At 39.3% G+C, this 24,983-nt stretch overlaps 1 protein-coding gene across 2 annotated transcripts in view; it reads right to left on the minus strand.

Annotated features, from left to right (window-relative positions):
• Positions 1-24,983, minus strand: part of NOX4 (NADPH oxidase 4) — a 105,240-nt gene that overhangs the window by 22,079 nt on the left and 58,178 nt on the right. For both annotated transcript variants that reach the window (XM_008937632.1, XM_008937624.1), the window contains exon 12: positions 14,235-14,316. In XM_008937632.1, the coding sequence (XP_008935880.1) occupies positions 14,235-14,316 (82 nt within the window). The remainder of the gene's footprint in view (positions 1-14,234; positions 14,317-24,983) is intronic.

A 24,983-nucleotide genomic window follows, 5' to 3' on the forward strand; every position in this document is an offset into this window, starting at 1 on the left:
ACAGATTCAGATTGGACGTGAGAAAGAAGTTCTTCCCCATGAGAGTGGTGAGACCCTGGAATGGGTTGCCCAGGGAGGTGGTTGAGGCCCCATCCCTGGGGGTCTTTAAGGCCAGGCTGGATGAGGCTCTGGGCAGCCTGATCTAGTGGGAGGTGTCCCTGCTCATGGCAGAGGGGTTGGAACTGGGGGATCCTTGTGGTCCCTTCCAACCCTGACAGATTCTGATCTGTTTTAGCAGAGGACTTTAGAGCCCTAATGGCTCAATGGTTGGACTTGATGATCTTAAAGGTCTCTTCCAACCAAAAGGATTCTATGATTCTAAATTTTTCCTAATATCCAGTCTAAACCTTCCATGGTGCAATATGAGACTGTTTCTGCTTGTCCTATCACTTTTTACTTGGGAAAAGAGACAGACCCCAACATCACTATGACCTCCTTTCAGATATCTGTAGAGAGCAATAAGGTCTCCTCCCCTCAGTCTCCTTTTCTTCAGGCTAAACAACCCCAGTTCCCACAGCCACTCGTCAGAAGACTTCTGCCCTAGACCCTTCACCAGCTTAGTTGCCTTCTGGACATGCTCTAGCACCTCAATGTCCTTCTTGGAGTGAGGGGTTCAAAACTGAACACAGTATTTGAGGTGTGGCCTCACCAGTGCTGAGTACAGGGGGACTATCACTTCCCTACTCCTGCTGGCCACCTCATTTCTGGTACAAGCCAGGATGCTGTTGGCCTTCTTGTCCACCTGGGCACGCTGCTGTATCATAATCAGCTGGCTGTCTAACAGCACCCCCAGGTCTCTTTCTGCCAACCAGCTTTGCAGCCACTCTTCTGAAAGCCTGTAGCACTGCCTGGGGTTGTTGTGACCCATGTGCAGGACCTGACACTTGACTTTGCTGAATCTCATCGCATTGGCCTCTGTCCGTTGATCCAGCCTGGCCCGATCCCTCTGTAGAGCCTCCCTACCCTCAAGAAGATCAACACAACTGCCTAACGGTGTTGTCTGTAAACTTGCTGAGGGTGCCCTTGATCCCCTCATCTAGATCATTGACAAAGACAGAAACAGAACAAACAGAACAGGCCCAGATACTGAGCCCTGGGGACTGGCCACCAACTGGATTTAACTGTATTCTCCACCACCCTCTGGTCTCAGCCATCCAGCCAATTTTTTATCCATCGAAGCATACACCCATCAAGCCATGATCAGCCAGTTTCTCCAAAAGAATGCAGTGGGAAACAGTGTCAAAGTTCTGCCAAGACTCTATAGAACATTTATTACTACCTTTCTAGATATTCAAAGATACTTCTGGCTTTCTAGTCTCTTGGGTTACTCAAAACAAAGAATCCCTTGAATTTGTAAAGTCCTTCAAGCTCTTGCCTTTTTATGTGCTGTAAGAGTATCCATGATAACAGAAAGTCTTATTTTTAGCATTTCTATGAGTTTTAAAAAGCTGAGAGTGAAGAGGTGACCCCTAACAAAACAGATGAGCAAGTAACTTGGTGAGAGACAGAGAGAGAGGGAACTAGTGCTTAAATACTTCAAATATATAACTCCTTTCATACCCCTTCGCATGGTTACTTTTCACAAATATCCTGAGGGTCACATTCCACTGGGTGTGAAACACTGCTGTAAGGCAAGGCAACTATAAGACACTTAAGAGAGCAAAGGCTGAACATCACAGCAGAACACATCTGGCACAGAGTCAGGGTCTAAGCCAAAGGAGCTTTTCTTGTAGGTCCAATACCAGTTCCTTCTGACCAGGCCCCCTGAAGTTGCTCTGTGTATATGCAGCTCTGTCTGTGACTGGTCTTCTCATTCTAGAAGGACACAGCAAAACCTGACTCCTGAGATTTCTTGCATAAAATCCATATCCTGCAGCTACACATTGGTCAAGCTGATCCCTGTCATGTTCACTGTCATTATGAAATGCATATCACAAGACTGTGCCTCAGGACTGACCTCAAATGCCAGTTTTGATCAGAGAGGAAGAGAAGTTTTCTGAACCACTGTAATTACCAGATTGTCATTTACGTCCACACCCATGCTCTTCTTTTTAGTGAAACCAGGTAGCAACACTTTCTCAGACGCCCTCCCCACAATATCAGGAATGCTTAACTTAATAAGTTTAATACTCTGATACACACAGGCAAAAGGCTGTTACAAAGTACTAAGTACGATCCTAATCCACCTCATGGCACTGTTTCTTCTTTGATGATAGTAACTTCTGTCTTGAACAGCTGATCTGAAGAGTGTAGAAGTCATTGTTTACATGTTTCAGCTATGTCCAAGTGAAATGCTATGCTGCTTTCCATCCAGAAAGAGCAAACTTTCTGTGAAGGATAATCATTACATGCCAGGCTCTCTGTCAGCTTTGTTTTGTTTTGAGAAGACAACATGAAATTTTGCTTCAGCTCACATATGTCAGATTTGGTGGTGAACTGAAGAGAAAAGTTTGCATTCTGAAGGGCTTGGAAGGGAGCAGTGATGCTGAGTATTGTGTGTTCTGAGCAGAGGAGGGAGGGAGGGAAGGAGGAAGGAAGGTAGAAAAGACAGCTGTAGCTTGCTGTTTTGTGTACAGTCCACATGTTACATGGAGAAAGATACCTTAATTCAAAAGAACAGGTTTACCTTATGGGATCAGCAGAGGAAAATATAATGAGCTTGTTCAGCTGCACAGGGCTGTGGTTGCAATGAGAGCCTCTGGGCACTGCTCTTCTGTGGCAGGCAAGTGGTGCTGGCATTGATGGACAACTTGAACTTTCTGGGAGGAACGTTTAAGGAATGTCTTCCTAATTTATTTGTGGATCGCTGTGTCTTCCAAAGAAAACATGCTGTGCGTTTGGTGTATCCAAGGCTTTTTTTACCCATGGTGCCATTGAGATGCACTTGAGCATCTAATTCCAAGATTGAAGTGCAGCAGAAGGGCTGTCCCATGGGGTGCAGCCCCTGCTTCCCTTTTTCAGAGTCAGCTCAAGCAGGACTTTGGATATGGGGAACTTTTCTAGCTTTCACTGCCCCACCTGCAGCAGCACATTGCTGTTTGTATGGATTTTTGTGTGTTTGTCTATGCATTTTGCCTTCATGTTATGAGATGGCAGTAACTGGCTGTGTAGTGTTTGATGGTTAAGTTTTCTTTTTCTTAGATTAAGGAATACACTGTACAGGTTTGGTGCAAACAGCAGTTTTCAAAATTCGAGGTGGCTCTCAAATTGTTTATTTGATAACAAGATGAAGCTGATTGGCTGCAAGCAACTCTAAATTGAATTACTGAAGCTTAAGAAATCCATTTATCTCTTAATTGGCTATACCAGCCATACATGATCAGATGGACCCCCCTCACTGAATTAACTTTGTTGCTAGTTATTTGGCCCTGCATTCAGGTTCTGGCACTACTGAAATATAAGTACCATAGCAGAATAAATAGTAAAAAATAGACTTGGTATATATATCCATATGTGTAGTGGATATCTTCTTGATAATATACCTTTCATTTCTGCAGAACTAAATCCTGGTATCATGGAATACAGTGGCATTTTTGCCATTTGTTTTGTCCTGGAATCAGATTTGATGGTGTTTTTTTTTTTGGTAGAGAATTTAGCAAAATATTGTCTAACTAAGAGTGCAGCACAGTGTATTAAAAAAAAAAAAAAATTAAGTCAGTGGTGACAGGTAACAAGCAGCAAATAGTTCTTAAGCAGACAGTTTGTGAGGTATAAAATATGCAGCAATTCATCGTGGGACTTGTTCTTTTCAATATATCAAATAATGAATGACAAGGAGGGAGATATAAACACCAAACTAATTAAATCCTTGGATGATATTGGACCAGAGAGGATAGTACATTTCAGAGCAGATGGACTGAAATTTCTGAATGATGTGGCAAATTTCAGGAGGTGGGTGGAAGAAAAGGAAGATGAGTTAGAATAGGCAGAAATAGGATAGCAGCCTGCCCTTCCCACTCGGAAACACTGGCACAGCCACTGAATTGCCTACTGTATCACCCTAATTAATGGATTTCCATGCTTCCTAGTTTTTCTTGCATCTTGTACTAAAAAATATACGGCAAGTATGAGTTCAGTTCACAACTCTGCCAGACTTTACCTCATGCCAGCTTGAGCAAAGTGTCAGTTTCCTAGATGTGAGATAAGTGATCAAGACCCTCCAACACATGTCAAACTCTTACTGATAGCGTGAGTAGCTGAAATCCTAGAACATCCCTTGAAAACTACAGTGGCATGAGACACTCTGGGTATATTATTAAGGTCATTATGTTTCATCTTTGCAGTGACTCCTTCACAAGATAAGATTACATCTACATGATTTACCTCATCCAAGTTGAAAATACATTTGGGGATGAAGCACAAGAAAATGGATGTCCCAGTTCTGCCACCATATCTTTGGCCTTGCTCTGATAATAATAGTACCATGTGAGGGAGCAATTGTCACTGACCATTTCCATTGCTCCCTTTTCCCTAACAACATATAAAGTGTGCCACAAAAAATAAACTACAAATTACTTTCAAAGCCTTTTCAGAGAGGATGCAAATACGTTTATTTTGGAGAAAACTCTGGAAACAAATATCTGCATTTCAAATATTATTTAGGAAGCTTCAGCTATCCATGAAAAAAAAAAAAAGATTCTTTAATCTGCTTTACAATCCTCAGAACTGGTTTAGCAGAGGGAAATCAAGATAATAAAGAAACTGAATCTTTCATGGTGATTTGTCTAAAAGAGGAAGTAATTATACCTTATACATTCCAAAATTTGAAATCACCAACAGTAATGTCTAAAAAGCTATTTTAAGCCTTAAAGACACGGTATATCGTGAAGGCAAATACAAAACTATAATATCCTTAGGTACCATTATGATGCACCGTGTAGAGGAAAGGAAGACTCTGTCCTCAGAAGTGCTCAGGCATTTGGCTTTTGTTAGACATTTTTGAGCATTTTTTGAAACCAGAGAGGATACAGAGAACACCTACACTGACCATCATATAGACTGTAGTATATGCTCCTGTTTCTATAATGGTCAAGTGAATTTGGGGTAAGAGGGCTGACGCTGCTCCCATGTGAGTTTTTTGAATATGCAACAATTTTGCCTTATACAAGCTCCCAGAGGAATTAGAAAAGTTCCTTTCCTTGCAGTGTTTAACTCTAAATGAGTTTCAACCATACTTAAACTTAATTTAAACCTCATTTAAACCTCTCTTAAACAAAGAGACCTTGACAGCAATGGATAATTAAGTCATAAAGTGTTACATGAGAGCTATTAGGCTCTAAAGCAAATTATTTTAGTATCTTTTCTTTCTGGTCAGTGCCAATAACACAGCTTCTCTGATTGCTTTAGGGGGAGAAAAAATGTCACTACATTCATGATACCAAAGAACAGCATTGCTAGCACCTCACTCAGCACATGTAATGCCTCACTTTAGGTGTAGATGCTTAGACTGGTAATTTCCTGCCAAATTTGTAACCCATGAAATCTTTCTATTAAAAAACAAGAACCAGGAACTCTGAATATCACTGAGTTGCTCTTCACCACCCAAGTATCAGTACATATCTTCTATTCTAACAGCTTTTGTGTTAGTACTGATCTACTTTGGTCTCCAATTCTGCTCATGAATAGTCTCAGCTGATTAAGCAACACTCAGAAAGGATTTGGCAGCTAATATCATGGGCCATTGCTGTTCTGCAGCTGTTCACAATGTTTTCCAGCTGATAGCTGTCTGGTCGTCCGAAAGTATTTGTGATAATTACAGACCAGTTGATGTGGCTGTAGAAGAAATTTCCTTGGGGCTAGGTTTGGCCTATTGGACATAATCTCCTAGCAGCCAACTCCCATTCTATGACTGAGGATAACTAACTTCTGGAATAAAGTACTATGGGATGAGATGAGTTTTCCACAACTGCCAGTTTTTAAGATTTGACAGGTACTTCTGAGCTAAGCTCTAGCCTAGCTGCTGAGACATATTCCTCCAACAAACAGAGCTGACATAAATGTTTACTTGGGGATGCTCAGTTCAGGGTGGTCCAATTGGCATCCCACAGCCCAGATCTCCTGTCCATTTCTCAGAAGAGACAGGGGACAGTGACAGCTGTTAGAACAATATAGGCCTCTTCCTATCACCAAGAGCTTAAAGCCCAACTTATTACCTAAGAAAGAAACATGAACTGTCTCCCTCACATATACTAAAGAGCTTGGCACTCAGAAATAAACCACTCTACCAGTGCCACACACCAAAAGGTTGCTAAAACTGAAATCCAGGTTCATATCCTGATGACAACAGGCCATCATTGCCTACTTTATGCTAAACTAGAACATCATAACTGTCTCCTTTGCCTTGGAGGTTCATGCTCCACTCTGTTCTTATACAGAGCATACATTTGCTCTGCTACTCCACAGGCAGCAGAAGTCTCTGCTCTTTTCTGCAGCATTACATAGCAAGAAGAGTGACCTGTGGTACAGCTGAGATGCTTACCAAACATCTTACCTGCTGCTTCAAACTTTGTTTGGGGAAGGGCTAAAGCAGCAATGAGGGTTGCTAAATTTCTGCCCTCCTCAGAAACCAGAAAATACAGCTTTTGCATATGTTTTATACAAAATATAAAGGACAAGATAGTAGGTAACTCCTCTTTCTCTCCCAGTTTCTTTCATATGTTCAGAGGCATAATATTGACCATTTCCTCCTTTATAATAGCTAGAATCTTTGTTTTCCCCCTTTTCACCAAGGCTTGCTTACAAAACACCGACAAAAGATGCTGATGACTCTAACAGGTTTGATGAAAGAAAACAGCCTCTGGGTTCCCTCAATGAAAGCATGGGGACAAAAATTAAATTGCTAATGTGCAGATAGGTGTATAGTAGTGAATGAATGATGCTGTTCCCTTTCACCCATAAAATAAAGGAGGAAGAAACTACTGTCAACAACCACAACTCTTCTTTTTCTTTTTTTCAAGTCCCTGGTCCTTCAATTTCTGTAACTATGGTAATTGTGAATCTGTTTTTTAAACTAATATAAGCCATTATATTTAAAGCTAGGATAGAAGTGGATATAAGGCCAGAAGGAATCACTGTACATCTCTCTTGCATAATGAATCAAAGAACTTTACTGGTAATTTCTGCACCAAGCAACTGTAACTTTGGTTTGAGCTGTTTACAAAAATAATTCCTTTGAGACATCTGGTAGCAGATAATTCCCCAGTCTTACACTGCTGCTCAGCAGTGGCCAGGTATATACCAATTAAATCAACAGATTTTATCAAGAACTATCCTCATGCTCCTAAACAGCAGAATGAAAACCAGCTGTATTTAATTCTTTTTTTTGTCTTGTACCATTTGCTTCAAGCAAAGCAATGATTTAATCTCCCAAATATTTTGAAAGGTCTAGGCATCTTTTATTTTCAGTCAGCCTTTTTCCCTTCTCAACTAGGAGTATTGCAATGTCTTGCATAAAACGGTTCATGACTGCTAATGAGCCACAACTATGCTATAATAAGCAGAGCTAGGTTAAACTTTCATTCTAGGTTGCCTGGTACCTAAAAGAGAATATATATGCACATGGAGCTTCGATTTTGCATGTGCGTTGCTACACAGACCTCTCAGAGGGTACAGTTTTTTACCCAGACCACTCTACATCTGAAAGTTTTGTACTTGTTTCTTCAAAGTTTCTTAGATTTCAGGAGCCCTTAGATTTCTGAGCCCTGCTGAAGTCAGCAGCAAAATTCCCCTTGACTTTGAGGGGACTGGTTCACTCTGTGTCGTCAGCACTTGAACTTGAGGCCTTTGGAAATGGAACAAAAGTGTCTTTATTTTTCTCTAGAATTTACTGAGGCATTGTACTGATACTCTAAACAAATACAGCCTCTGTCTTGAGGAATTATGACCCATATTTGAGTTCAATGAGCAGTCCTAAATATTGCAAGATACTGACTTGGTCTTGTCTGGAATTATGTGGACTTGAGCACACGTGTCTTAGTAGGGTCTGAGCCCAAACAGGTAGCACACGGTAGGAATTACTGCCCTCCTTCTTCCACCTTTTCATTAAGGTTTCAACAAAATCTAGATCAAATACTTGCATTTTTATTGACATGATTATTATGACATGATGGTTGTTTTTTTTTAAACAGCTACCAGCCCTTATGCCATTGCCATTGTTGTTCTTACCATTTGGTAAAAATCCCAAAGGACAGAAAAAGGGCCTTTTCTTATAGTTGAAATTGTATTGTCACGGAGTTCAACCCTAAACTCTACAGGGTAATCTGATATTACTGCAAATCACATTTAAAAATAAATGAATAAATAAATATGAGATAAAATCCCAAACCACTAAAAAAAAGATAAACATTCTTTGCTATAAACAGCTTGAGTTTCTTTGAAATGTCATTATAGAGTCCTTAAGCAGGTAGCTCTTTTTTTATCAAGTAATCAAAATTCTCTGAGACTTAGGTTTTCTGAGGGTTCAGTGCTGCTAGGGATGTAGTTAGCTTCTAGCCTGCAGTTTGAAATAAATCTTGGAATTCTTCAAAACCAGTAATTTTCATGCTTGATGCACAATGCTACACAAAGCATTTAAAGTGCTTGTGTGGGCACTTCTAAAAGGCTCTTTCACTTGGCACTTTCCCATCTGATTTCAGCAATATGGGCAGGCCACGCGTTTGCAGTGGAAAACATGATAGGTGCTATTTCAGAAGACAGTCAATTGCACACAACTGAAAAGACTGTGGAAGACCTGATTTCTATTTCTGGCCTTAACCCCAGGAGAATTTTTCCTGGTTGACACTGGTAACTGACATCAGAGTTCCATGCCTCAGTTTGTCCTCCGCAACAAGAGAACATCTTTTGTAAAGCAGTTCACAGAAAGCCTTTTATAGAAAATCACTCCATGAAAGATCTTCACTTCTTTTTAAAATTAAAAATCTCTTTGCCTTTACAATGAAGACTGAGTGATGAACACATAGGTCAAGATTTTCCCGCTTGTTGAACACCAAGGAAGATGTTGCCTTTGTTTCTACTGTGAACTGAACTGGGTTTCTAGGCCACAGTCCTACCAGCTGCTCTCATGCGTGCTCATATCTGGGATTTGGGGGGAATTTCAGTGGATGCACTGTCTGGGTATCGTCACTTCCAGAAGCCACAGCACACTACTTTCTCTTCTTAGACAAAAAATATTTTGCTCTAAAAAGAAAAATGTTCTCAAGACAGTTACAAATAAGATAGTTTTTATTCCTTGGGTATTATTTACGAAATATTGCCAGTGTCTCGGCTCAGATCTCAAACTAGTAAATTGGCGCAGATCCATTATAGATCCATTATCATTAAAATGAGTAGCAATTGGGAACCAGATGGCACAATAGTTTAGGGCACTAACTTTCTGCCATCTATTTGTCTAGACTACTCCATGATGAGAATTGAATAACACCATTTGGCTTTGTTTGAGCTGAAATTTTCAGCAGCTTTTCAAAGATGACCTTCAAAAGTATGTATTTGAAGACAGATGTATCTATCTATCAAAGTATGTAAATCAAGATCCTGTATTTTCTAGGGTTTTTGTGACATGAAAATGACCAGTATTTTTGTGCATATGTAAGAATTCTACCTTAATTTACTCAGAATATAAATCAAAGAAAGGTTGGTAAGTTTATGCTTCATGGTAAGTAAATGTATTTGGGATACTCTGTTATTTCATTACACCTGCTAGATTCTAAGTCCTTGTTTTTTATTCTGAAGTTCAACACATTGTCACTCCACTTAAACAATAAGATAGTGCTAAATTTATGTTATCTCCCTATTCGACTCCAAAGAAGTGCTGTTATTTCTCCATGTGGACATTATGGAAATAGTTACCAAAATACTTTCTTAATTCCTGCCCACATTTAAAAAAAAGAAAAAAACAAAGAAAAAAACAAAGAAAAAAAAAAAAAGAAAAAAAAAAATAAAAGAAAAAAAAAGAAAAAAAAAGAAAAAAAAAGAAAAAAAAAAGAAAAAACAAGACTCTGGAAAAGTTTTTGAAAGAAAAAAAAAAATTATTAAAGACCTTTTAAGTAAGCCTTACCCTAAAATAAACTTCTATTTGTTTGTTCAAGAGAAGAGTACATTTTTAAACACCCTCCAACCTCTTGTACGGACATGTCATTTCAGATGGTACAGGACTTCCTTGCTTAGCAGAAAATTGTAGAGTGAGATTGCAGAGACGGGAAAGTGAAGTTAAATAAATTAATGTTACATGCATATGAAGTAACTGAGAATTGAAACAAGTTGATCTAAAGGCTTGTGATTTTTCCAGTTTTTAACATCTCAATTTAAAGACTGGATGTTTTTCTAAATTCATGCTCCATCTGAACCAGAAGCTTGCTGCAGGGATTATCGGGTAATGCTTTATGGCTTATGTTAAGAAGGGACTCAAATTAGCTGGAACATAACAGCTCCTTCTGCTTTTAAAATCTGTGAATCATCCAAGAACTTTTCCACCAAACCCACAGAAGATAAGAATGCAGACTGCAAATATTTCTGAAGGAAAGTAAAAGAAGTAAATAATCCCTCTATAAAATCCACATGCGTATTTGAGGATTTCAGCAGTATCTTGAAGATACAAAATACACCTGAACTGTCAAGTCACTTGTGTACAGAGAAATTTGCTAAAAAGCTGTAGCGCCAGCAGCATTCTGGTGCATCCTTCTTAAGTGTTTTGTGCAGTGTCAGCCCCTCTCCTGTCTTTTTCACCCACCAACCTCATTTCTCACTCTTGCACATCTTTTATCACTTCCCTTATCGTTCCGTTCTTCTATTTTTTTTAATTTTTTTTTTTATTTTTGACATTATCAGGCTCAGCTACAAAAGACACCTTTCTCTGGTGTTGCAAGGCAATTGCATATCCTCCCCTTGTGAACACAGCACAGACAGTGAGGAGCAGAGTCAGCAGGACAAGACAAAAAAAAAAAAGCAGGAAAAGACCAAAAGACTCTGGTGGGACAGAGCAAACCAGGCCTCTGCTGCTAGCTCCAAACACCCAGATCAAGTGCTGGACCCTACAGCTCAATTAATGAGCACAGGAGTGATATCTGGAGCAACCCTCTGTAGCCTGTCTCAGCACTTCAGCAGTTCTTGGATTTTATGAGTGAATCCATGTGAAAAAACAGTAGGAATGTCATCAGTGAAGTAGATAACGAAGGAAAGCAAGAGCTTGATAACAACATGAAAAAAGCTCCTCCTGAAATGTGCTAAGAGTGAAACTCTGTAAAGTTTTCTATGAGATATAGGAACTCTAATACTCATTGTCAAAGTAATGTGTGGGGCTCACTCTAACAAGTTTAGTTTGCTGCCAGCTCTGATTGTGTTGGCATAACTCACCTTGGTGACTTCAGCACATTCATGGAGCGAGGGAGAGAAGGAATAATCTGCAAGTATGTCTGTGATTTGGTTCATGTGCAGAGGTTTTTCTCAGGCAGGTACATTCAGCGACAGATAAGCATCTCAACCCATTTAGGTGCCTACAGCTGCACTTTTATTCTGTTTCAAGAACATGAATCTTCACAGACATGGTGATGGCTTCATGTCAGCTAGGAGACAGATTTTCTCATCAAAACATTTCTTTCTGTGGATGGGTGGGTTTCCTGACAAGGTGGATGAGGGAGCTCTTAGTGACATCTGATAGTCCCTTGAGGTATTGGCCTCAATTATAGTCTTGCTAGTTCAATAACAGGGGTGGAAAGCATGTTTCTTTGACACATTTACCCCAGCAAATCCAAAACAATGAGTATGTATATTCTATAAAACTTCTTTCAGCCATTCCAGTGCACAGACATCTTCTCTGAGAACAAATATGTGCCCAAAATTATGCTGTCCCTTCCTGGGAAAGAGTTCAGGTCTTAATATGATAAACGTACAAGAACTTAATTCAGGCCAGAAAACCAAGGTTTCTATTTCTTTCAAAAATTGATTGATTATAGTTTGGTCATTTAACTTTTAATATTTATTACTATGACTTGGAATATCCTGACAGATGCTGAGCATCTTCCTACCCAGTCTCCTCCCTTTGGACATATGTCTCTAAAATATGTACAGACTTTTGTCCTTTCTACCTCCACAGCCCTGCTTCATCAAACTATTCAGCTAAGGTATTATTAAAATCTCTCTTCTATTTGTAACCTTCCATATTCTTAGGATTTCCTTAAGCATTACAAGCTCCAGCTTATGTCCCATGACATCTCATTAAAATGACCTTACTGCTGAGCACTTTATGTGGTACAACCAGCCATTGCTCAGGTGAAGTCAGCGAAGGGCCACTGATTTATGGATCTGTCTGTTCATTACCTTCATTTCTGTTAATCAACCTTTCAATGAAAATGAGCATAGAGAAGGGAAAAAAAATGACATAAGAATAAGACAAAGTATATTATGAAGACAAAGAGCTTTCCTACCTTGCTGAACATCAGTATTTCACTTGAAAGACAGTTCTTAGGGAAATTAGGACCTGTCAATAGTCTTCAAGCAGTTTCTAAATGAACTATAATAAATGATACATTTCTGTAACGAGTAAGCAAATTTGCACAAATTAAGGATGCTATGAACAGAAAATTATTGTTTTTAAGAACATAAGCAAACTTCTGTTTCAGTTAGGTGTCAAAGTTTGGCAGGTTTTGTATGTAGAGGAATCAGTCAATCTTGCCAAGTAATGCAGCTGAAAATATGTATCATTTTGTGAGGCAAAGCCACTGTAACTTCAACAGAACTCCACATTATAAGTTATTTGTTGTGTGGTCTTCAAAGAGCTGAAGCATCCATTGAACATAAGACAACAGGCACTCATTCACCTGTAAAGCTGACAATGTGTAATATTGCTAGTAGATTGTACTTGCCAAGAATGCTAGCAATAAAGTGAATGTAAGGAAAAGGCAAGTCAGATACCTCGGGAATGATTTATATAGAAATAAGTCTGTTCTTTGATGAAGGACAACAAACTAGTTTCTCAGTGTCCATATCATAAGTGAAAAAATCTAAGCCAAGCAAAGCATTTTACTTCCATGGAAAAATAACTGTTCCAGTGCTCCAGAGAGTGAGGAGAAAAGCAATAATTTGTTAAAGTCTTAGTGAAACAAGTAGACCTGTCCATCCACATAAGATGCCCACCACAATTTCATATATTGCACCTCCACAGTATTCCAGTAAAACAGTGACAACGGAAAATGCAAATAATAAATTCAGGGTGATAAAATCCTGTCTCTCTTGAAGTCAAAGCAAAATTTAACCATTTTCAGGATCAGGATTTCAACCCTGAGTGCTTCTATTTTCAAGTATTCACAGTGAGGAGGTGAATAGTTTTCAGCACTCAGCCCCTCTATTTGTTGCCTGTTATTTAAAAAAATATATATTATCAGATTTTAAGACCCATATTTAACACTTAGCTCCACTGCCTTCTTATGTATTTCAGGAACCTGCTAACAGTAATATCTACAATACATAACTTTGCTTATATCCATCATCACTGCTGGATTGGCTCCAGACATTCTTTCTTCCGTTTCCTCCCTCTGTCTTTCCCGCACTAACCTTCTTTCATTGCTCACCCTGGTCATGGTTAACGTGAGGACTATTTTTTCTTCTCCTCTCCCATTCACTGCCTCTTGTCAAGATTTAGCTGAAAGTGACTGTTTCTTTTAATCAATATAATAACAAGGAGCATTTATTGTTTCATTTGGGTATGTCACTCGGATGAAGAAGAGGTTTTGTCCAGGATGTGCTCAGTACATGCAAGACCTCCTAAGCACCCAACAACACTCTTTTGGTTTGCCTGTACATACAACCCTATGAAGGGAAAAAAACAAACAAACAAACGAACAAAAAACACCCATGTTTTCTAAAGCTTCCAGGTTTCCAGAGACGAGCCTGTTAAAATCCAGGGGAATTTGTCTCCAAAATGTTGGAATCCCACAGGAACGAGGATTAGCCTGACAAAATATCTGCCTCTGTCAACACAGTGTGTCAAGTGAAACAAAGCTGATCCAGGCAACATTAAATCTGCGGAGCACCACCACCTCCCCGCTGGCAGCTGGGCACGCTTGCAAAGCACATCTGCTTCTCCCTGACACTGCTGAAGGCCTGCACAGATCAGCACAAGTGTGGCTCCCTGACAGTTCTGCCTTTGGACTTCACACCAAGAGCATGTACAGTGCTATAAATGTTTTAGCCTCCCTTGCTGCAAATAAAGATTTTATTTCTCCCAAGAAGACAATCTTACTTACTTGGGATAGCGCCTCTGCTGAAAGATGGGCAGAATCTCTGTATCTTGATTTGAATGTAGAAGCAGTAAGTCCCGAAATCTTTCTGTCAGGACAAAGAAAAAAAGAAGAAAAGAAAAACAAAAAACAAAAACAAAACCCAGACTGTGACTCTGCATTATAAGTTCAGGCCACAAGTAAGCAAGCAGCGATACCAGTGAAATCTCTTCTCTAGCAATATTTACCAGAGAACAAAGCTAAGTGTATAGGGAATAAAAGCTATATATTCACACAAAACTGCTTCTAGGACTAGAAATCAGTTTCCTATAAACAGTTTTAAAAACATTTTAAAATGTCATTTTTTTTATCCAATCTTGAATGCTAGTAGCGCTTACAGGTTTCTGAGGTCTGCATACAGGTCTTCTGTACACACAGACCACCATAAACAAATCCTGTCTTGAAGAACTTAGTCTAAAGAGAAAGGTGGAGCAATTAATAATTCACCAGTCACTCAAGGATAAGAGTAGTCTAAAGAAACATAGATTAATGAATTAATCAAAATTAAATTGCCGTACAAGTCCCTCGGTGTCTTGTATTTTCAAATATGGGTGGAAGACTGGATTGTTTTTTGTTCACTACTATATATTTAAAAAAACACATTACAGGATCATCTGTAGTAGGTAAGCTTCACTGACCACCAAGTGAAGGAGTGGTTGTGGTTTGTGTAACTGCCTTTCTCAGAGTCATTCTCTAGAAATAGTTAGACAAAATATGTAAGCGGGATCTGCAGGAGCCTCTACTAGTATTAATTTCTAAGTTCATTGGTGATGCCTTTTCCACCTTCTCAACTTCTGCTCTTCTTGCACTACCTTGTAACTGTGGCTTTAAGTCTTCAACTACTGGTTTTATCCTTCGTTTGCTAAACCACAGTTTTTAGGCTATGTTCTGCATAGTAGCTGTACTATGGGTTTCTCTGAACTAGCTATCTCTTCCATGTGAGTTTTTCATTCTGATAACTGAACCTTATATCCCTATGTATCTCAAAATATTCTCTAAGGCTGGGTTTACAGGTAAGGAAATCAAGGGACAGAACATCAGTGGAGAAGAAATCTGAAACTCAGCTCCAGAAAGGAACCATAGCAGCTTCCTTACTTCTTTCAGGTTAGTATATCATGGCTTTCTTAATATTCAGTTTTGTGTACTGTTACGTCATCATACCTAAACTCCATTAATTTAGATACAATTCTGTTACACAGACCCTAAAATGGAAAAAATAATAATCCCACCCCCATACTTCATAAAGTTATAACAATTTGAAGAAAGCACAAAAAATTCAGAATACGAAACTTTTGTTAAGGGGTCAGTTTCAAACACCATCTCAGAAAAAGCCACTTCAAAAATTCAAATAAATTGTCTTCAAAAGCCACTGGACAAAAACTGAAAGGCTTCAGGAAGCTTTCAGTGGTACAGAATAATCCAGTTGTGTATGTCTCAGAGCAAGCACAGTAACTTCTATCCCCACCTCCCAACACAATGCAAGCTACTGGTGCATTTCTAGGAACCCTTTATAAAAAAGGCTTCCTATGAAAAACAGCCTTTGTATGTGCCTGGTGGAGGAATGAGAGGAAGTTTCCAAGGGCAAAAAAATGAATGATAGCACTTCCTTGCATGACTTGAGGGTTTTGACGTCCAGAACATGGTGCAAGTCTTCATGATTAAGGGTTTTTCTTTGGGGTGGTCTGATTTATTTATTTTTTAGGGCCTACAGCCAGATGCAGCAGCAGTGCAAAGTGTGGAGAGACATGCTCTTCTTCAGTTCAGTACTGCACAGCACCACAGTACATGTGAGTGAGAGAGGCTGGTCTGGCAGACCTTGCAGAGGGCCTGTGACTCTCTGGGAGATAGAAAACACATCTTGGTGAGGGCGCAGATATGCCCGCTGCAATGTTCTGTCTGAGATGGATGGCACCCAGGCAGAGAGACATATTCCACCTCTGTCTCCTACTCCATGACTGCTTTTCTTGTGCTGCTGCCCTTTCCCACTGCTCCAGGCCACCCGGCTGCACTCCAGGACTCAGTTCAACAAGCCACAATCTTGAAAATATTTTGAATAGTAATGTGACAGAGCTGGCCAGCACTGGAGTGAAAGTAGCCAAGTTATGGCATCTGAAATTGGCCCAAACATCTCCCCTACTGGATCTTGTTTTAGTTAAAGTCAGCCTTTTTTTTTTTCCCCCCATGCTGTGGCAAATTTCCCAGGCAGATGTATTTTCTTTTCACCATATGACTTTACTCATTTTTCCACAGCAACACTTAGGCTATATGGTAGCATTCCACCTCATCTCAAATGCATCCTAAAACTTCCTCCAGCCTCCATGTAGCCTTCATGTCCTGTAATTCCTGTTGAGAGAATTGGCATACTGAACAGAAACCTTTAGTTTGAATTTGTCCCATAGAGCCATTATTTACATGCTTCACCCTTCAGGTCTATGATATTCTCCTATTACACATACATGTGCTCAGTACAAAAGTCACACTAGTGCAAATAACATTATGTCTTTAAGGACTATCCAGCAAGGTGATGAGGGAGGTAAAGAGAGTTTTGGCAGATACTGACAGAACACAGGTACTTTTGGTGTTATTACAAAAGTAAGAATCAGAACACTGTGGTCCAGAAGCCTGTAATTATCTGTAGCACTTCTGCATTCACCGACACATATATCAGTTCCACTTTTCACTACTTAATTACTTACAAGCCCTGTAATTTCAAATTAAAAAATTCTTCCTAATTTTATGCAAAATGCAGAGTGGTCTGGAGTATCTTCCATATCATGAATAGCTCCTTAGCACATTGAAATAATTTAAATTAAAAGCAAAGTCAACTTTCTTAAAACTGTCAGAAGCATTTAAAAGGATTTGAGATCCACTAATCTGACTTGTTTTCAAGCTCTCTAAATTTGGAAATGCTGTCATAAGTAGCTCCTCAGTGCTATGTAAATAGAAAAGGCATTTAGAATGTAGTCTTTGCCAGTTAAGGGCTATAAAACTATGATGAGCAACAAGATGGCATAAAACTTATTAATGGCCCAAGTTTCTGAAGTTCAGGAAGTGTCACTCCTCTCCTCTTGAAGAGTCAGCACTACAAATATCCTCATAATGTTAAAAGCGGAGGAAAGGAAAAAAAAGATAAGCTCGTGTTGATGAGCTAAAGGTTTCAAAATGGTTACATCACAAGCCTTGGAATTCCCCTGAAACATATATTTTGCTGATACAAAGAGACAGGCTTTTAGGCCAGCTTGAACCTCTATGATTCTCAGTCCATTAAGCCTCATAGAGATTAATTATTCTGTTGTTTGTTTGTTTTGGTTTTTTTTCACCACCATCCCCTTCACTTCAAATCAGTCATTGGAAAGACTCATTAGAACTCGTTATTGAAAGAGCTACTAAAAAAAATAAATAAAAGCTAGTAAACCCTAGAAAATTGAAAATCATATAAAAAATCCTTACTATTTATTTAAGGGAAATAGAGAAGCTTGTACAGAATGGCAACTGTTCTCTTAATTTTATAAGCTACGTGAATAAACAGTGACCATCCTTCAGTTCAACATCTTCTTCTGAAAGTTTTTAGTTTATTGAAGCAGAGGAATAAAAATACAGAAATCAACTAATCATTAAACAGGTTAGCAGTGAACCTTCCAGTCACTCTGTACGTGCAGAGTAGTTCTCATTTCTTTCAAGAAAGTCTCTCTGTACATCCTGCTTTGCCTCCTAACCTGCATTTGCTTCCTAAAAAGTAGGCTGCTCCTTCACTTTGCCCAGCCCTGTGCTTACCAGCTGGAAATCATCCTCCCTCCCAGATTCTGGCATCAGCACATCCTTACCCTACTGGAACTCTAGGTGCTTTCTTATATCTTCAAAATGTCCTACCTACTATGTCAAAATTAGCTTGGACAGTTTTATTTCTAACTAGACCTCCCTCATTTACACTATAATTACACATCTTGCATGATTTAGGTGTGTACACCTACACATCAGCCAATGCAGAAACAGGGTAAATTGCAGCTCTTGTCCAAGGAACCTTAAAAGGTTAATACATGCATGATGGGAAGGACAAGACATCCCCTGCTTTGTTTCAAAACAGGGAAGAGAAATGCTAAAGAAGATATTTACACTGCATTTTATGTGTCTAACTTGACAAGACAGCAGTGAGTGACCCAGATTGCCTATTAGCTACACTGCCAGGCTTGGGTTCCCCAGACTGCCCATGAAGAGAAGTGGACACAACACCAAAGTTCAGGCAGTCTCAATGCTCCATACTGAGTTAGTTAGAAAGCCTTCTTAGGTTATACATCAACTCCCTGGAAGAGCTGGAGATTAGCTAGACTGCTGGAGTTCAAAACCAATGTCTTAATCAAGAATCTTTTTTTTTTTTCTCAGAGGTTCTTACTATACTTGACTATTTTTGTCATGACAGTAGAGTTCATTCTGTAACACTTAAAAAGTCCAACAGTAAAGAAGAGTTTAGAAACAACAGAAAGTAGTAACTTTAACTTGGCCTCCCTACCTTAATATCTTGCTTCACATGCAGACACCTACAGAAGTATTGGCATAGGGTAAGACCCTTCCGCTGCCACTTTCCCAGCCTCCAATTGTTTCTACCTCAGTAGAGATAGTATTAGATCAGTATCTTCTAAGAGCCTAAGGTGGTTTGTCTATAAGGAAATGCCTTGACTTCTCTTTAAAGTGCTTGCCTAGACCCCATGTAAACCTCCTAACCTATCCCATATCCTCTGACAGGGAGTTCCATGTGTCTCTCACCTACTCCATGAAGATCCATCATCTTATGCACTCTCTGAAATAATATCTTACTGACTGTATTTCATGTCCAAAAGTTCTGATACTAGCAGAAACCATGAATAGTCAGGTCCCACCCACTCTTCCAATGTTATGCGTAATTTTGTAGACCACTGCTATATTCCTCTAAATTATCTGTTTTTCAGGCTAAATTTCCTGTCTCTCGGTTCTCCTGTGTTTTGAAGCCTTTTCATGCTTTTGGTCATCTTTGCCATTCCTTCCTGAACCCTATCCACTATTCTGTCTGAGAGATAAGGACCAGACTTGCATCATGCATACATGCACTGGTATTTTAAGTCAGGTCTACAAATAGGTTTGCAAGTTTAAAATATTCTATACATCTGAACAAGCTACAAGAACTTTTAATTAAACGTACTTAAACAGCATTCACAAAATAATGGAATCAATCCCATCCAAGGCTAAAATTCTGTATTATAACAAAACCATCACCAGTCACTCGGAACTCTATTCTTGGGCTTTTGTCTATTCATATTTGGTCTCAGTTTAAACTAAGTATGAGATAGTGTCTTACTAATACAGAAAGAGCTTCATTATTACACTTGAATACACAAGTAAATTACTGCATAAGAACTTCACGGAATCACAGAAGAGTTGATGGCAGAAGTGATCTCTGGAGATCGTCTAGTCCAATCCCCCTGCTCTGAGCAAGGTCAGTGAGAGCAGCTTGCTTCTGGACAGGTTCAGTTGTGTTTTGAATATCTCTAAGGATGGAGAATCCACAACATCTCTGAGCAACCTGTTCCCATGCCTGACCATCCTCACAGTGGAAATTTTTTTTCTTCCATTTAAAACAATTTCCTCTATTTAAATTTGTGCCCATTGCATTCTGTTCTGTCACTGGGCACCACTGGCAAGAGCCTGGCTCCATCTGCTTTACTCCCTCCCAGGTAAAAGCAGATAGGATGAAATTGGAGGGAACAATTATATGCAGTGAGACTTGGAATCAAAGTCTAATGAACTTTTTCTTGTGCAACATAAGGGGTGATTTAAGGCAGTTAAGATTACATTTTATTTTTGGCCACTGTTGTTGAGGTGGGTGACACACAAAATGCTTTTCATACCTAAAACATACAACAGGCCACACTTGTACAAACAACCCCTCTCCATTACAACAGAACAGGAGGGAAGCACTAGCAGATCTGGGCCTACCAAGGGATGTCCTTATAAACATAACATTGCTAAGTACACCCTAGTTCTTTGTGTCACCCTAAATTTAATTAACAGATATAATCCGCAGGTCTGCTTATGGGAAAAAAAAAATAAAATAATATCAATATTTTGTGCTGCTTCCATTGATTGCCACCTTTGGATAGAACTACCTGAAAGGAGGTTGTAGTGAGGTGGCTGTTGGTATCTTCTTCCAGGTTACTAGCGATCAGACAAGAGGAAATGCACTCAAGTTGAGCCAGAGGAGGTTTTGATTGAATGCTTGCAAGAATCGTCCCCACTTATTGCAGGGTCCTTTAGAGGTCCCTTCCAACCCAATACATTCTATGATTCTATGATGGTTCTATGAATTTCCTCACTGAAAGAGTGCTGAGGCACTGGAACAGGCTGCCCAGGGAGGTGGTGGAGCCACCATCCCTCAAGGTGTTTATAAAACGTGTAGATGTGGCACTTGGAGATGTGATTTAATTGTCGTGGTACTGTTGGGTGATGGTTGGACTTGATGATCTTAGAGGTCTTTTCCAACTTTGATGATTCGATGATTCTAACTACATACCCACCCCTCTCTGAGGGGAGGGACAGAGCAGGTGAAGAGGCAATTCTCCTCACAGCTGAGACTCACACAGTCAAGATGCTGCTCTGGCACAAGCTTCCTACATGCTGGGCAGGTTAGATGCCAGCTTCTCTTAGTTGGGGCAGGGATGGGAGGGGAAGAGAAAATGCTAAAGAAAAGAGTTTGCCAAAAGGGATCAGGAGTTTCCTTGTTAATGCACCCTCACTCCCTGCCTTCCAGTATCGGGCAGGGTGAGATTGCCCAGCCCTCTTCCCTCCAGCTACAGCTGTGAATGATGTTTCTAACCACTGAGGCTTAACTGATGTTAGTAAGGTCATCAAGCTTAACTTTTACTTCTTCACAGCTAAGCTGCGTGAATACCTACACTGGAGGTGCTAAGTTGTTCTCAAGGTCTGTGCTGAAGGCCAGAGGGAAACCTGAAACACACCCAGTACTTAGAGGCAGTGTTCAGACAAAGCAGCACTGCTATACACCCTGTGGGGGGAACACTAAACTTAAAATGCCAGAAAGAATGGTAACAAAACTCCAAATAAGAAAGAAAAGAAGATATTAAGGAACTCTGTTTATATATAAAAATAATTCCTCCTGTGTTTTCAGATGCTCGTGTCTCTCAGAGAACATACAAAACTTCTTTAAAAGTACTCCTAGAACTACTTGTGCTGAGGCATAACACAGGATAAAGTGATCAGAGCTCAGCTGGATCCTATTTTCTATATAAATTTTGCTAGTCATCTGGGGGTGATCCATTGGGAAGAAATGCACACTTTTTCCAAAGATCTAATCACATTTGAGGCTCTATTTCCTATAATATCTCTCAAAGGGCAGTATCAAAACTTTAGCAGGAAATCATTTGAATGACTGGCAAATGAAGTGAGTCACTGGATATTGTTTTTCTTTTTTTTTTTTTTTTTTGTGGATAGGTGATAAAACGTAATGCGCACAAGTGTATCAGGAAATGTATCAAAAGTTTAGTTTAATTTCACCCTGCTGTGAGCGATTCTCTTATTTCTTCTTACATCTGAATGAGACAAGTCATTCTTGAGAACTTAAGCCATCCCACTCCCTCAATATAAACTACTATATATAACCTAGCCTGGGTAGATTTCATTTACTTTTAATAATTTTTTAAAAACACATATTTGCTGACTTAGCACTAGCTCTTGTATAGACTTTTCTTAAAATATGCTGTGGGATTTTCTACCAGAGTGTTGTCTCCATCTTTCAACTACCATGATGTTAGGAATGTAATGAAATACCACATAGGTAAGTTTTTATGTGACAGAAAGTCTGTTTCTACTCAAGTCAACAGAAAAAGTATTCCCAGCTTTCAATGGGAAAGAAAAGCTTGAAAATGTTACTATGTAATACTACACTGATAACTAATTTTTAAAACAAAGAAGCAGTGGTTTAATATGGTTTAGATCACACGTCTCCCCCCATCATTGTAAGGAAATGGTTTTGCATGTACTTTTCTGAAAAAAAATGGTTTTGCCAATTCTTATAACCATAAGCTGTGATTAGACATCAATATTTTGATTCTTTTAGATACCAGTCATGACCTGGCAGGGAACAATGCATTGATGTACCATCACAAACTAAATACAAAATGGCACAGAAATTATAAAAACCTTCTCATATGTAGAAATGACACATGCTGGTACATATGAGAAGTACATGCTGAGAAGTATGGGAGACTTCTAAAGAAATGCTTTTTCTAAACAGACTTTTTGATTAATGAAATGCTGTTTTATTTGGAAACTAGACTGAGAAAATTTAATTTGCCACACTTGTTAATAATGGGGCACAATTAGCACAATCCCCTCAACTCATTAAAAAATTCAAACATCAAATAATAGAAGTTATAAAAATATCTTCCTTTAATTATAAACTTTAGCTTTTTCAAACCAGTCACAGCTACGCTCGAGACACTCATCTGACACAGTGTAAGTGAAATCCTTGAGGGAAAGCCTGTGCAGTCAGGCTGGCACCAGCCACTTGGCAAAGCACAGCCAGGCATCCCAGCTTTGTCTTTGAAAAAGTGTGTGGGTGTCTGTGGTATTTTCCGTGAGGAAATGGCACTTACAGTGTGCTTAATGAATGAGGGAATATGTTAAATTTATGGGAAGAGATCATCCTTAAAACTGCTTATCCCAATGAAGAGGACAAACTGCCCACTGATTTATTTTCATTCCACATAACACAAGGAGGCTTCTCAGGGGTTATAGGTGTTCTAGTTATCATCAACAGTGCAGTAAAATCATCACAGCAGCCATTTCAGCAAAACTCAAAATAGCCAATAATCTCTGACATGTCTCCTGTTCCCAAAATCCCCCTTCAACATTGGAAAATGTGTCAACAGCCCTTGGTAACTGCCATCCTCCACTAAGCTTGCCTTTCCCAACACACATAAAAACACAAATGTGCTTATTTGTATCCACCAACCTTCCAGGCTCTCTCCTCAGCAGAGAAGCATTCTCTATGATTCATGATTATGGTATTTACTACTTAAAATTCTCTGGTTCCAGGTAAGTCACAAAGCTAAGCAGTCATCCACTGTTTAACAGCTTCTATTTACAGAACAAGGTTTCTTCAAATTACTGAAAACACACTGGTGTTTTACATAAAGCATTGTCAAAATTTTACTTTCTATAGATGGTCCAACATTTTCAATCAAAATGTTGTTTGGGTAGGATATTGAGATTTTAAGAGAAAAAAAAAAAGTAAAATTTAAACCCAAATGCTGAAAGTTTAGTGACTCCACGCACATCACAGTGGAGTCTTCTCACGTGCCCACCTCATTTCCCAGTTAGTGCTGCCAGCCAGACTGTGTTTGCCATGACACAAGTGCTTTCCCTCTCCAGGGGAGAGTGACACCATGGCATATTACAGCAAATATACCCTAAACTGGGAGCCCAGACAAGAGAAGATAAAGAAAGCTGGAGACATACAAATCCTAAGAGGCAGTGAGAAGAGCTTTTACAAGTGATATTTTTGGCTTTCAGATAGTATTTTTGACCACATAAGTTTTCTGAGAAACAAATAGGGAAAAGGGAAATCAACTTTTGAAAAAAAAGGGGGAGGATATCTTCTGCTCATTTACTAGGCGATTTTATTGCTTATATTTCTCAAGGAAAAAACTGCTTTAAAAAGTGGCATGGAATGTTATTTCATTCCCTGCTGTTTGCTTTTACTTTGCTGCCTCTTTGTCAAGCCTGCTGAAGGCATTGCATGCCTGAAAGACAACCTGTTTTTTCCGGCTGTTTCAGCTGATCTAATAAAAGATATACCTCTCCCTGCAAAATCTGCCTCACATGGAATATTATTTCATTATAGTCTACTTTGGTCTAATCTGCTACAAATGTCACAAACTATATAAATAAAAGGTATCACGATATCCTTCTAGAAATAAGCTGTGTTGCTTTATTGCCATTCTGAGCAAAAAGCACTTTAAATAAAGAAGAAAAAGAGGAAGAAGAACACGCCTGAGCTGCAGAAATGTGGGTTATAATGTTAGTGAAACAAAATACCCACTGCACCCTGCTCATCAGCTGCTGTTCTTCATACCAAGTGCCATTTGTTGCTCCCACAGCAGACTCTACTCCACATACCACAACAGGCAGGGCTGCAGTCCCATTCACATTTTAGAAAGTGATTTCCAGACTATGGATTTTCTCCTTCAGTTTCTCCTCAATAGTTGATACTGAGATAATTGAATCATTTGTCTCATTAAAAAATAACACGTTCAATATATAGGAACCATCATTCCAAATCTCACTCAAAATGCATATGCATTAGCAATTAATTTACCTTACAGCACCTGAAACTTTATGAAGTATTTAAGGCATTTCTGCCTCACTGCCTTTTGAAATTTCAAAGCCTGATAAGAAGAAAAAAACTGAGTTTTAATTGCAAATTAATTTAGTGGATTGACACCCACAAAAGGATGCCTTTATATTAAAAAACTGATTACACTGGCAGTCTGACTCCATTGCCATTAGGAACTTGCCCCCATACCTCTCCTCTGCACTGGGGTATCCACGTTTTTGAGGCATAGGACTATGAGGTTCATAGCCCAGTGCAGAGCTGTGATTAGCATGTAGTTTCATATGTGATTTAACTTTGTACAAAATGTGTAGCCATGAACACTTTAAACTGAT

The sequence above is a fragment of the Merops nubicus genome, unplaced genomic scaffold (assembly GCF_000691845.1).
Source record: "Merops nubicus isolate BGI_N331 unplaced genomic scaffold, ASM69184v1 scaffold12560, whole genome shotgun sequence".
NCBI lineage: Eukaryota > Metazoa > Chordata > Aves > Coraciiformes > Meropidae > Merops > Merops nubicus.